Consider the following 12,924-nt stretch of genomic DNA (forward strand, 5'->3'; position numbering starts at 1 on the left):
TGATACATATACATGATTTAAACCTGCCCACTCCACATTCAGCAACTTAAAGTAACCCAGAATACTAAATGGATTCATTGCATACTGGGAAAGATGTGTTAGCTAGTCAAATTGAGCTCAAAGGTGTCACCTGAAATCTGCATTTTTAAATAGCAGTGACAGTTGTAGATCAAACCTATAATTCATTTTCAATATCCTTTTGTTGGGATTATTAGGTTGTTGCGATTTAGGTTTAGGATTATGTTAAATATGTGCAATATATTCCTGTACTAGACAAGTACTTGCTGAACCTCACGTGACTAAATGATTGTCAGTATACAGGTTGAATGTTGCTTTGTCTGTTGAATCGTTGAATGTTGACAAGCAGCTTTTGGAGTATGGTACAAACGCTATTTCTGTAGTACACTTGTTAATATAAAAAAAAAGGTATTCCCCTCCTTGATGGTTTACTTAAATGTTTAAATCAAGGGGGTTGCGTTTTTCTTGTTGTTGAAAAATATAGACAGTGATGTTCCGTTTATTTTGTATACAGTTGAATATATCACTTCAGCAGCAATTACATGCATCATGTAATAGGTGTAGAACCACTGTACCTACTGAGAATACACTACAGCTAAATGTATGCTTTGTGTTATTGATGTGCAAGGCAGACAGCACAATGTATCAGATAATAATAAAACGTATTTAACAAGCAGGTTGAAGAGTTTCACGTTTTTATTAATTTAATTCTCCATTCAAATCAGTAATGGAATTCATCAATCACTGAATGCAACTTGTCAGTTTTTCAGTTCATGTGTTACCGTCATAAAATCAGCTTGCCATTACATTCAATATTTTTACGCAAAAGAAAAATATATATTACATGTCATCGTAACTCATAAGCGTGCAATTCAAAACCAAACATCACTTCCTGATACTCACTGTAATGGCACAAACTTAAAAATAGATATTACTCAGTGAAAATGAATGTAGCCTTCTAACGGGGCCTCAGTAAGTAAAACAAATGTTGCAGTCTACCAACATAGCAATTAAGGCTTCTTCATAAATTATATTGCTGAAGTTTAACGACGGAAATTTTAAATACATCCCGTCTACCTACATATGTACAGACTCACTTCAAAAACGCTCATGAAGGTAGCTAGGTGTTTATATTTATACGTGTAGTCCAATGGTTCTCAACCTCTTGTGGATCAGGGCTCACTTGAAAATCTTGAAACGCTTTCACTGCCTACCCAATAAAAAGAACATGTTATGGCCAATCAAACGATTGTGTTCCATCTTGGATCAATGAAACAAACATAGTAGGCTATACTTTTAAGTTCTTATGTTTTGGTATCACATGAAAACTAAAAGTTTCAAGTAAAAAAAGCAAATAATATAATAAAGAAACATGTCATTTTTATACGGGGGCTCACATGCAACACTCTCACGCCCGGCCCACAGGTTGAGAACCACGGATGTAGTCCACATGACCCTGTTGTGTTTTTTTACAAGTGCCCCTTACCCCCTTAAACTAAGTATGTTGGCTAATACAACACCAAAAATAAAGTGAAGCTAACAAATACTCTACTAGGCTGTACATCATGGCACACAAAATCAAAATGACCATTTAGTAGTGCTTTTTTAAATGGTTCAACCGAGATATAATGGAATATATCTTTAAAAAGCCGTACAGATCATTCTGAATGCATTTGCAGATTTTGCACTGAATGACAGAGGTATTCAGAACTTAAGAGCAGATTATATATTAATGAATATTTCAACCATCGATACAAAATGACCTTGAAACAATGCAAAATGGGCGACTAAAAAGACAAATCATTTCAAACATTTAATATGATATGGGCCTGGTTTCCTAAAATGTTAAGTCAATTTGTTTCTTCATAAAACAAATCTGCAAAATATATTTATACCCAATGAGATATTTTTTAAAGAGGCTTTAAAAGGCATAGAGGGAAATTTAATGGAGGTCAGAACAAAGAACACCTTTTGTTTAAGAACACTCTAGGAAACCAGTTGCAGAAACAGCATCATATAATCAATTACCTTTCAAACGTTTGAGGGCTCAGCTATTTACAATATTTTCTTTGTACAATGAGTCAGTGAGCATGTGCTATAGTATGTTATTTCCCATGAGACACTCAAGGTTATAAATTAGACTGAGCTAAGCTACATCATTGTAAACTAAAATTCCTCAAAAGGTTTGCTAAGAACATGCCAATCACTCTGATACAAAATCCTGAAAAAGCAGTATTTTTAATATTTTTTGCTTTTATGGATGTATAGTTGAAATGTCCTTTGTACACAAAAAATGTCTGTCTAAGAAGATCTCTCCGTCCACTACAAATACAACATATTGGAGGTAAACTACGACTCTACTGCCGCTTACCTCTAAAAGTACCTCAGAAATCGGAACTTCTAGCTAGAACGCTACGCTATGAACTGTTATCTAAGCTGGGGACAGTTTATGGTGAGTTGGGGTGTCATCTTGGCTCAGTACAATAACACTAGTCACAGCATTGCTTCACGAGGCCATCGTACGCACCAGGCCACCACCTCTTTCCATTACACTTTTCATTGCATGCCATGTGAAACAAACCAAAAACACATTCCAATTAGGGTTTTTTTTTGTTTTCCCAAGGAATACAACCCACAATGGCTGGTCAGTGGTCACATGTTCTGGTGTCTCAAATGACAATATTGTGACCAAAAGAGTGACAAATATATTGAATATAAAATTCAGGCAAAAACAAAGACATGTCTCTGTGTATATTTCCACCATCCATTAAACAAGGATATTTGAAGGTGAATGTCTAGTTGGGTGTAGTGTCGTTTCTAGTAAACATGCTTTTAGCTCCACTAAAACAATGTTCCTGTTATGGCTTCTGGGGCCATAGCAGTATGTATGTGTTTTAAATAAACAGAAGAACAACCACTCTTAAATGTTACCCAAAATGTCACCCTTTAAACCCCATCACCTTAGAAAGCTTTGTGAGTACAGCCTCACTGAAACTTTTAGCATTATTTACATATACACCTTTGTGAAGTGGACATGTTCTTTTGGTTAGCTGGGAACATCTGGTATACGGCTTTGTGAATGTAGCCCCTGTATTCCTCATAGCACCTGCCCAGATGTAAACATGCTGTGCCCCAGACCCCCCTCCCCCCGTAATGTAACTGTGAGACTGAAGTGAAGGCTAGCTCACTGTGTTTGGTAGCCAGCCATGCTGAAGTTAGCCAGGTTTGACATTACAGAGCCTGGAGCGGCCTGAGGCTGAGAGGCTGCGGACCCAAAACCTCCCACCCAGGTTGGTGACTGGGATTGCCTAAAAAGGGTAGAAACAAAAAGGAAAACATGATCAATCTCCAGGTAAAAAAAAAAAAGCTGTAGTCAGTCTGTCCGTCCGTCTACCCCCCATGGAAAAAAAATGACTTAAGTGGTTAACTCACTCTACGCCAAATCCTTGCTGGTTCCATGACTGGCCATACACGCCATATGATGGGACTTGTTGCCACCCGTTGGTCATGTATTGCCCATACTGCTGCTGCGGCTGCTGCTGTTGTTGCTGCTGCTGCTGCTGCTGCTGCTGCTGGGGATTCCCATAGACCTGGTTCCACTGTCCCCATTGCCCATACTCCACCTGTCATGACACAAAGAGCAAGAAAATGGTCACAATTACTTTAATTACCCACATTTAAAATACCCCCAAAACGAATGTACATTCTTCCTACCTGTTGTGGGCTTTTAGCCATATCGGGAGATTCCTTGCCCCAGTAGCACTTCACCATGTTCCCTTCAATGGCTGTGGTATTCACCGAGACGATGGCATGGGCAGCACTTTCATGGGAGGAGAACCTTTTAAAAAAGGGAAACCAAAGCTAAAACATTTCTACCGGACAATGCAGGAGAGCTGTGATTAACCCATTCAGGACGGGAACCCCTTTTGGTGTTTTAAGCATTATGTTATACTTTAGCTATTGAAAAATATCAGATTGATCTACAAGCTCATAGCGCGGCACCGAGTGCCGTGCTACGACCTTGTAGATCTGCTATTTTTGAAAAATCTTTAAACACTTTTAACTCAAATCTTTGCTTCTGGGAGGTCCCTGGAACAACATATTTTCAGATTGTTTGGGGTTCCTTCAGTTCACATTAAATAGTTTGAGCACCACTGATACAGAAAGTTTTTCAGAAAACTGTAGACATTTTCTTAGGTCTTAATGGATTAAACACTTTATATGTTATTGTCAGCTTATTGAGTGCAGATAATGGGCATCAGTGTGGATGTGTTTGTCAGTGAAAGCCTCAGATAATGAGCATCAGTGTGGATGTGTTTGTCAGTGAAAGCCTCAGAACTATAAGTGGTTACATTACAGTGGTCTATCATCGAGTCATGCGTTTGTGGTGACATCTAGGGACGAGATGCTGTAATGCACCTGACCTCTGACGACAATACCTGATGAAAGAATATCCTTTCTCTGGGAAAACTCTGATCTCCATAATCTGACCAAAAGGCGAGAAGGTCTGTCGCATTAGGTGCTCTGTAAGATTACATAAACACATGTTTAGTCTTGCAATGCCATTGGTCATATTTGCATATAAATACCCCCACAGAGGCAGAAATTCACACAACTTCAAAATCTCTGGCTCTGAACATTTTAACCTTTAACCCTGAAAAACATAAGTTAAAATGCCTGTAATAAATATTTTTTGTGATCATTAGAATGTCTAGAACATGTACATTTATTATTGTGAAAGATATCCCCCAAATGTAAATTATTAATTTATTATTGTTATTATAAATTATATATAAAATAAATATATAAATTTGCATAAAACTTTTTTTTAACATAATTTCCTCTGCAAAGTCCTTGTAGTACAAAGTAGTAATAAGGTTGAAATCTCTTTTTTGCAAGTAGAAATATATCCGGGTCTTAAAGGGTTAAAGGTGTCATCTACCAGCACTTTGTATGTTTAGAGCAAAAATAACAAAATAATAGATTTCAAATCACACAGTTGTACAAAATCGAACCGTACCCGTCAATCCTGCCTGGATTCCTCCACAATACACGGTGCAGTTCTGCGGGCTGGACTGACTCACCACGTCATCAAACCTCAGCTGCTTTGAGCCGTCTGAAAAGAGCACAGAGGTTGTTCTTCATTCATACATACAGTCATGTTGAACTTTGGTAGCTACCCGGTTGTCGATCATCTTTATCCGTTTCCTCTGTGCTCTGTGATTAACCCATTTTGGGCGGGAACCCCTTTTGGTGTGTTTAAGCAACCTGTTCTACTTTAGCTATTGAAACATAGCAGATCTACAAGCTCATAGCTATTTTTTGAAGTCGTGAAAATGTGCCTAAAATCTTTGAATGTATATTTTTTCAGAGTGAACGTTTTTAACTCAAATCTTTGAGTTAAAAACTGGAATAACATATTTTCAGATGGGGGTCGGTGGCCAATTACATATCATGTTTGGGGTCCTTGACATGAAATATTGAGCACCTCTGATACAGAAACATAAGGTATTTCAGAAAACTGTCAGGATTTTGAAGACATTTTTTTAAATTTCGATGTCAGGCCTAAATGGGTTAAGGAATCATCATAAGTAGTGATTCCTTTCACTATCACTGTATAAATTAATGACCAGGTCTCAAAATACCATTCATCATAATGCTACCAATATAAGAAAAAACAATCTTCATATTTTGCTTACTGGCATCATTGTTGCTCTCATCCATTGATGTGAGGCTAGAGAACAATATAACATGAATTGAATGCAGCCATTTCAGTTTCCCAAAACTTAAGTGCAGTAGCGGGAATTACTTTACCGGCAGAATCTGATTTGTTCATGTGAGTTTATCTGCTTAAAGGGTGATTTTGAGACCTGTTTCGCAATACTATGATTGGATGGAGAATCACCGCTTGTGGTTTCTTTATCACAGAGCACAGCTACAACCCCAAGGTTCAACCAAAGTTCAACATCAATCTCATGATCGTTACCAAATCCAGTTTAAACTGTCTGTCTTGAAGCAGCCAACATGCCAATTTTCTTAATTCATTTTTAAAATTAAGTTTAAAAAGCGTCCTCATTACTAATAAGAATACTTCTTATAATATAGTTGTGAGTATGAATACTTCTTATAATATAGTTGTGAAATTCATTGTTCATCACTCGGCATGAGTGACTGAATTAAGGATCCTGTGGGCCTACTTGGGAATGATGCAAGTTGGAAATCATGCATGCTCCACCCAGTTATACCAGTTGAATGAATTGTCAGAGCACCCATTGTCTGTCTGTGTCCCTTTTATGCCCATAAATATGGAGAATATGGAACTCTGTCAGGCATGCCCAGATGTCAGCAGCTCTAACAACCAGATCTCCATCTGGGCATATCAGTCGGTTCAGCGGTGCCATCCGACCGAGTCGACGCCCGGCACGGCACTCTCTCTGGTCATCGGCGACGCACACACCGAGTTTGAAGTTAGTTGGTCGGACGTTCTCGAGACCTACAGACATGGCCTGGAAACCAGACGAATCTGCCACAGGATTGGGAAAAAATATCCCTGGGGGAGATTGGTCTGGCACCGCCTCAGTTTTAATTACATTTCCCTCACCCCAGAGTTGTGGGTGACCATTCAGAGCCCACTATTCAATGTGAGACTTTTTTTATATATATATTTTTTTTATCCCACAATTTTGTAACCCATTTTTCACTTTGTCAATTATCTAATGTGATCCTGGGCTCTACACACCCTCCACCAGCCTAGTCCCCATATATGGGGGACATGGGGAGAGCAACGGACTTGAACTCATGGTTCCTTCATGCCCGAGTGTCCAAGTTGCTCCTTTACAGCTGACAGGGGGGAGTTTCCCTGGTTGGACGTAGCGCGTGGAAGGAACACGTTATTCCAACCAGTTCCTTTCCCCTCCATCAGGCACCCCGGCTGGCCAGGGGGAGGCAGTTTAGAGACCAGGATTACTGCATGTTTTTTGTGAGGGTACCTACCCTAGGGGACACGGGGAGAACATGCAATCTCCACACAGAAAGGCCCTTTCGCCAACCCCGCCTTGGGTATGGGCACTGATGACACGGAGGAGGAAACACGCCGCCAGCACCCACAGCGTCCCGAGCGGGAATCGAACCCAGGACCTTCTAGCTGTGAGGCGACAGCACTACCAACTGTGCCACCGTGCCCACGAAAGTGAGACTTTTTTGCTGTGACGTTGGAATCTGCTTGTAGTAACCTAACCTTCCCTTGAAAATGAATAGGGGACTTTAAGCAACGACTGTTTTTAAGTACGGCGGCTATGACACCCACGCCGTAGCTGTCAAAATCGTTAAGCAAACAGCCCCGGGGACGGCGACATTGGTTGCCATGGTGACGCGTCCATGCAGCATGTGTCAAACATAAACACATTATTATTATTTTTAAAAACACCCCGTCGCGCGTCAGCTAACTTGCCGATATTGCTTAATTCTTACATGCGCTGGACATGATCAGCAGTGGAAAGAGGAAGGTGCTGGAGCAATCTGTGTTATTCTAAAACCGTTTTAATAAACATATTGGTTAATATGACATATGGTATTACTATTAGTGTTATTTCTTCATTCAGAGCATGTCAACACATTACACATGCAGCATAAGAGAGGTGATGGAGCAATCGGTGTAAATGTATGACAGCTATAATTTCAAAGCAGGTTTATGTATCGAGCACTGATCCATTTCCGGTTGACGTAGCCGACTGCCGTATCCGTCGTTGCTTAAAGTCGCTAATCTTTCACACCGAAGTCCCCCCCCCCCCCCACACACACACACACACAGTAGCATTAAGCATTTTTACAGTCAAAACTTACTGTCTTGAATGCTCTTTGGGGCAGGTGGTTTGCGTGTAGCCCAGTTCGTCCTAATTTGGCGTCCACCCAGCCACTGTCCCCCCATGTGAACGATGGCATTCTCTGCATCCTGTGGATCCAAAAATAAAGTCAGATTCCCCTTCAGAACCAACTGCTTCAAAACGTTTGCTGAGATACCATGACATTTCAGTATCCAATTTATTAATGTTTATAATCTAATGTAATCTAGTGATTTAAAAGTCATCTTAGAAAGTTTAATTTAAATTAAAATAATTCACTTTAAACTATGATTGGATCTGTTCTTAAAATTATTTCAAATGTATTGCTAGTAGGATAGTAAATAACAGAAAATAGAAATAACCTTCATTTTGTGTTCTTGCACTGGAGCCTTACCAGTTTGTTGTAGAAGGACACAAATCCATACCCCTTTGATTTTCCTGTCGTCATGTCCTTCACAACACGGGCATCCCTGGAGGGAAACGTAAAACTAATGTCAGCACACTTTCTATATTGGAGGCTTCCATCTAATAAAAAGGAACCACGCAAACACACTGAACTGTGAATCCTCTACATTGACCTATATTCAATGTACTTTAACTATCTACACCGTTACTTCACTGACTGGTAAGACTAACATCAAAGCAACACTTGAAAAACAAAAGTAGTACAAACAAGTACAAACATGCAGCCTACACTGTTGGTTTACATGTTTTCAGATGTCTTAAGGGTCCCTCACCACTAGAGCACCACTTCTTGTTCAATCTTCACAGTCACACTAGTAGGCTACAGATTTTAAATTCACAAAAAAGGAACTTTATATGGATTACCATGCATTCCTAAAAATCTGCTGTTGGTGCTCGTCCTACAAATAGAAATATATGAAAAAATATCAAAGAGAAAAAAAGGAATTAAACGGCATACATGGCCTGTTAACAGATTTCTTTATTTTTCCTGGTCAATTCTTTACCACCAATATGGAGTTTGGGGAGCTGCAAATTTTGAGAAATTGACATTTTCAGAATTTTTGGAGAGGAGAGGAGCATTACACTACAAACAATACTATGCAGATCAAAATTAGACAAATTATAACAAAGATTTAGAGGAGAACATTGAGCATTGGAGGTTGTTAATCTATGCTAGGTCATGTTAATAACATAGTATCTACAATGAATACATTTGGAAAGTAGTAAATAGAGGAGAAAAAAAACTACATCTGAGTCTCCAGAGTGCACAGTTCCTTGCTGTTAGCCTTCAAGCTCCTGTCCAATCCTATGAGCATTTCTGTAAAATAACCAAAGTGCTATTACTTCACTGAAACCCACAACTACAGAGAAGTTGAAAGCTATTCAGGTTCATACACAGAACTTCATATTTGAGTTGACGTTCAATGCAACTTACTTACCATAACCATATATAGCAGAATGGAAGAGTAGGCAAAGAACTGATACTTTTTATGACGACGACAGCATGCTACTGAATCAATCAGTATGCAGGTAACATAGATGATCAACTTACAGATTGAGTCACCTGTGTTATCTATATATCTGTATTTTCTTTGTCTTCATCTGATGAAGGCCGACTGGGCCTCATGTTAGAGAATATATTGTGAAATTGAGTGAGTGTTGCTTATTCTACATAACTTGGAGGACTTTTTTTTCAATCAAATCAGACAAAGTCACTCATTAATGCAAATTTTAAATAATTACACAAAAACACTGTAATATATACTGACGCATACCTGTTATTCCGATTACAAAAGTGTACATATAAACATAGTCATCATAGATTCTTATTTTGATTTGTGAACACCAAATAAACACCATGTAAAAATCTGAAGAGTCAGGAAAGGCAAATAAACAAATGTCTTAACCACTGCCAAAGCACAACTGTGAAATAAACCATAACCCCCTACTAAAATAAATAATTGTACTGTACACAAGAAACAAATAACCTTTATATGTAGAATAACTTACGAGATTTTCCCAAAAGGTGCAAATGCAGCCTTGACGTCCTCTGTGGAAATCTCAGGGCTCAAATCACCCACAAACACATGGAAGTGATCTGAAAAAACAAAATAGAAACGAGCGCAAAAGACATCTACGAATCTGTGGGGAGTGGATTTAACTGAAAACAAGAGAATACACAGGGGAACAACTTACTGGATGTGTCTTTCTTCTGGCTACTTGGAGTGGTTGCCCAGTTTACTTTGACCTCCTGAAGGTAAAGGAGATTGCACACAGTACATAAATATGGTGGGGAGGAGGACAATCTATGTCTAGAATCTCTAGATAAGTAACCTCGCCTCACCAGGCTTTCCACCACCTCGGAGGAAAGCCTGGTCTCTGTTTCAAAAGTCTGTATGATCCTGTCGGGAGCGGATGATATCGTTACGTCATGTTGTAGTATTGTTTTGTACGGCGGCTTGTTTGTGGGCGGCTGTGGCTCAGGAGGTAGAGCAGGTCGTCCAATGATCCATGGGTCGGCGGTTCGAATCCCGGCTCCTCCTGTCTACATGTCGAAGTGTCCTTGGGCAAGACACTGAACCCCAAATTGCTCCCGATGTGCTGGTTGGTACCTTGCATGGCTTCCGCTGCAATCGGTGTATGAATGTGTGTGTGAATGTAATGCACAATCTATGTAAAGCGCCTTGGATAAAGGCGCTATATAAATGCACCATTTACCATTTGTAGTCGACAGGCAGGAACAACAGGCGGCAACTTCCTTTTCCCTCAAACCGATTTTTCTCAATAAAAGCTCTCGTAGCCTGTAGCTTTTATTGAGAAAAATCGGTTTGAGGGAAAAGGAAGTTGCCGCCTGTTGTTCCTGCCTGTCGACTACAAAACAATACTACAACATGACGTAACGATATCATCCGCTCCCGACAGGATCATATACCCTAAATGAAATGGTGCCCAGGCTACTAGATAAGTAGAAGAAAGGAGTAGTTGTAGAGAAAATACTTTATTTGTATTGAATATTTTAGCCTACCTTTCCTAATATCTTCCTCCCATTCATTGCTGCGAGGGCTGCTGCAGCATCTCTGTGTTCAAAAAACTCCACAAAGCAATATGGGTCATTGCTTGTATGCTGCGAAATGAAAGAAAGGGGGAAAGAGAATCCAGAGTTCACCCTCTTGATACTTTATTTGCGATAGCCTCCTGGCTTTCCTCAGTAACAAACACAGTACAATCAGTGTTAAAGAAAGAATTCTCCTTTCAAACTGGTGCTATTTCAGGCATTTTTTTTACTTAAAATGTGTGAGCTTGTAGATCTGCTATGAAGACAGCTAGCCATATGTTTGGTAGTTCATCTTCATTCCCTAAAGCCTTTTAAATTTGCTTTTTAATAGCTTTGCCTTTGATTATGTCACTGTGCATATATAACAAAAGAATGAACAAAGCATGGCCTTCCAAATCTAAACGAGACTTGTTTTTGATGATTAACGGTAGCTATATCAAGGAGTTATGGTACAACACTAACAGATGGAGGGGAGTAGTCATCACTATGTCTTTACTGTGTGAAATACAGAATCATTAGAAGTCTTGTAACTATATTATATTCCACACCCATTTCTGCTTATGTAGTGGAAATTCATCGATCAGACCCTCTGTGATGTACCACCATGTCACTGGCCCTATATATATATATACAATATATATATATATATATATATACATACATACATATATATATATACATATACACACACACACACAAATTCTACAGGTATTTGATGTGATGGGACACTTCACCGTGTACTGTAGAAAACAGCCATATCCTACTAGCTACTTACCTCAGTGATCATTTTACAACTTTTACAGGGTCCTATCTGGGTGAACAGTTGCAGAATCAAGATCTCCGTTACATCTCTGGAAAGATTGCCCACATACCTGGAGAATATTGGACAGTAATTTGATCTATGGCTATTCAAAACACACAAAGCAGTCACTCTCCACAGTCCACCACCAAGCTTCTCTGATATATTATACACCATTCAATAATATAATACAATCAAAAGATGATGGCAGAAGACAGATACTCTTCTAATAATAATAAATGGCTTAACATAATGGCTACGTTACAGCGGTTAGCGTTAACCATGCGACACGCGTGGCCGAATATGACCAACACGACATGTCAACGTTACAGTACAGTTAGTACATTATAACCTGTAAGGTTCTATAAAGTAATCGGCCCACCGTTATAGCGATACGCTGCTATCGCTGACCACTATCTAACATTAGCTAGCGGCCAACCGCTAACCAGTTAGCTAACGTTAGCCAAGACTGGGCCGCTTGGTTTACTTACAATGTTTTCGGGTGGCTGTCGTCGTCCATGGTCAGTGTTGTTAAATGAAACGCTAGCACTCTTCAGTCACTAGGCAGTTTACCTAAAGGTTAAACCATGGGTTAAAAACCCGCTCGGGGGGAAATAAACCAACTAGCTAACTAGCTCAATAGCTAGCTAACCGGGGGCGGTGGGGCAATGGCATACGTAATCGTAATCTCGCGTAGCCCGCTGCCAGATCGTAGTTTAACCAGAGCCATAGAGACAGAGTTGCGAGTCATTGAGGGGGCAGAAAACAGCCCGGTCACGTGGTTCATGGACTCGCGCGAGCTCATTGACTCCAATGCATTCCGTAAACTTCCGGTTGTCCCCATTCAATGGAAGTCTACGTAGAAGAGCCTGGCCCCATGAAGTCAACGGAGTTGTCGTAACTCTGTCTATATCTAAGGCTCTGAGTTTAACAAACGGAGGTTTATGCTGGCTAACGCGAGATTATGGACATATTATGTACTGTACTGTTACAGCCGAGTGGAATACTCTGCCCTACAGCTACAGTAGCCGGATTTGTACTTCCGTCGTACGACGGTGACGGTGACGCGCGACGATAATAGCCAATGTACACGCTCACAACAAGTCGCGGTTTGAGTTTGCAGATCAGCTATTTTCGGACATTATTATATTATGGGAGCGTTCGGAAATACCGCACCGGAGCGCACTCGCCTATTAGTTTGCATTGTACAGTGCGCTCAGTGCGCTATATCCGAACGCGCCCATGTG

The 12,924-nt window shown here is 40.0% G+C and overlaps 1 protein-coding gene across 1 annotated transcript; it reads right to left on the reverse strand.

Moving 5' to 3' along the window:
• Nucleotides 1–696: 696 nt before the first annotated feature.
• tial1 (TIA1 cytotoxic granule-associated RNA binding protein-like 1) lies at nucleotides 697–12,666 on the reverse strand. Its single transcript, XM_079511611.1, has 12 exons — nucleotides 12,169–12,666; nucleotides 11,654–11,750; nucleotides 10,849–10,947; nucleotides 10,020–10,074; nucleotides 9,834–9,921; nucleotides 8,254–8,329; nucleotides 7,861–7,969; nucleotides 5,039–5,134; nucleotides 4,458–4,542; nucleotides 3,733–3,856; nucleotides 3,451–3,641; nucleotides 697–3,326 (listed from the first exon to the last, which is right to left on the reverse strand). Exons 1-12 carry the CDS (start codon nucleotides 12,195–12,197, stop codon nucleotides 3,203–3,205), a joined length of 1,173 nt encoding a protein of 390 aa, XP_079367737.1. The 5' UTR covers nucleotides 12,198–12,666; the 3' UTR covers nucleotides 697–3,202.
• Nucleotides 12,667–12,924: the final 258 nt, after the last annotated feature.

The sequence above is a fragment of the Electrona antarctica genome (assembly GCF_951216825.1).
Source record: "Electrona antarctica genome assembly, chromosome: 10".
Classification (NCBI taxonomy): domain Eukaryota; kingdom Metazoa; phylum Chordata; class Actinopteri; order Myctophiformes; family Myctophidae; genus Electrona; species Electrona antarctica.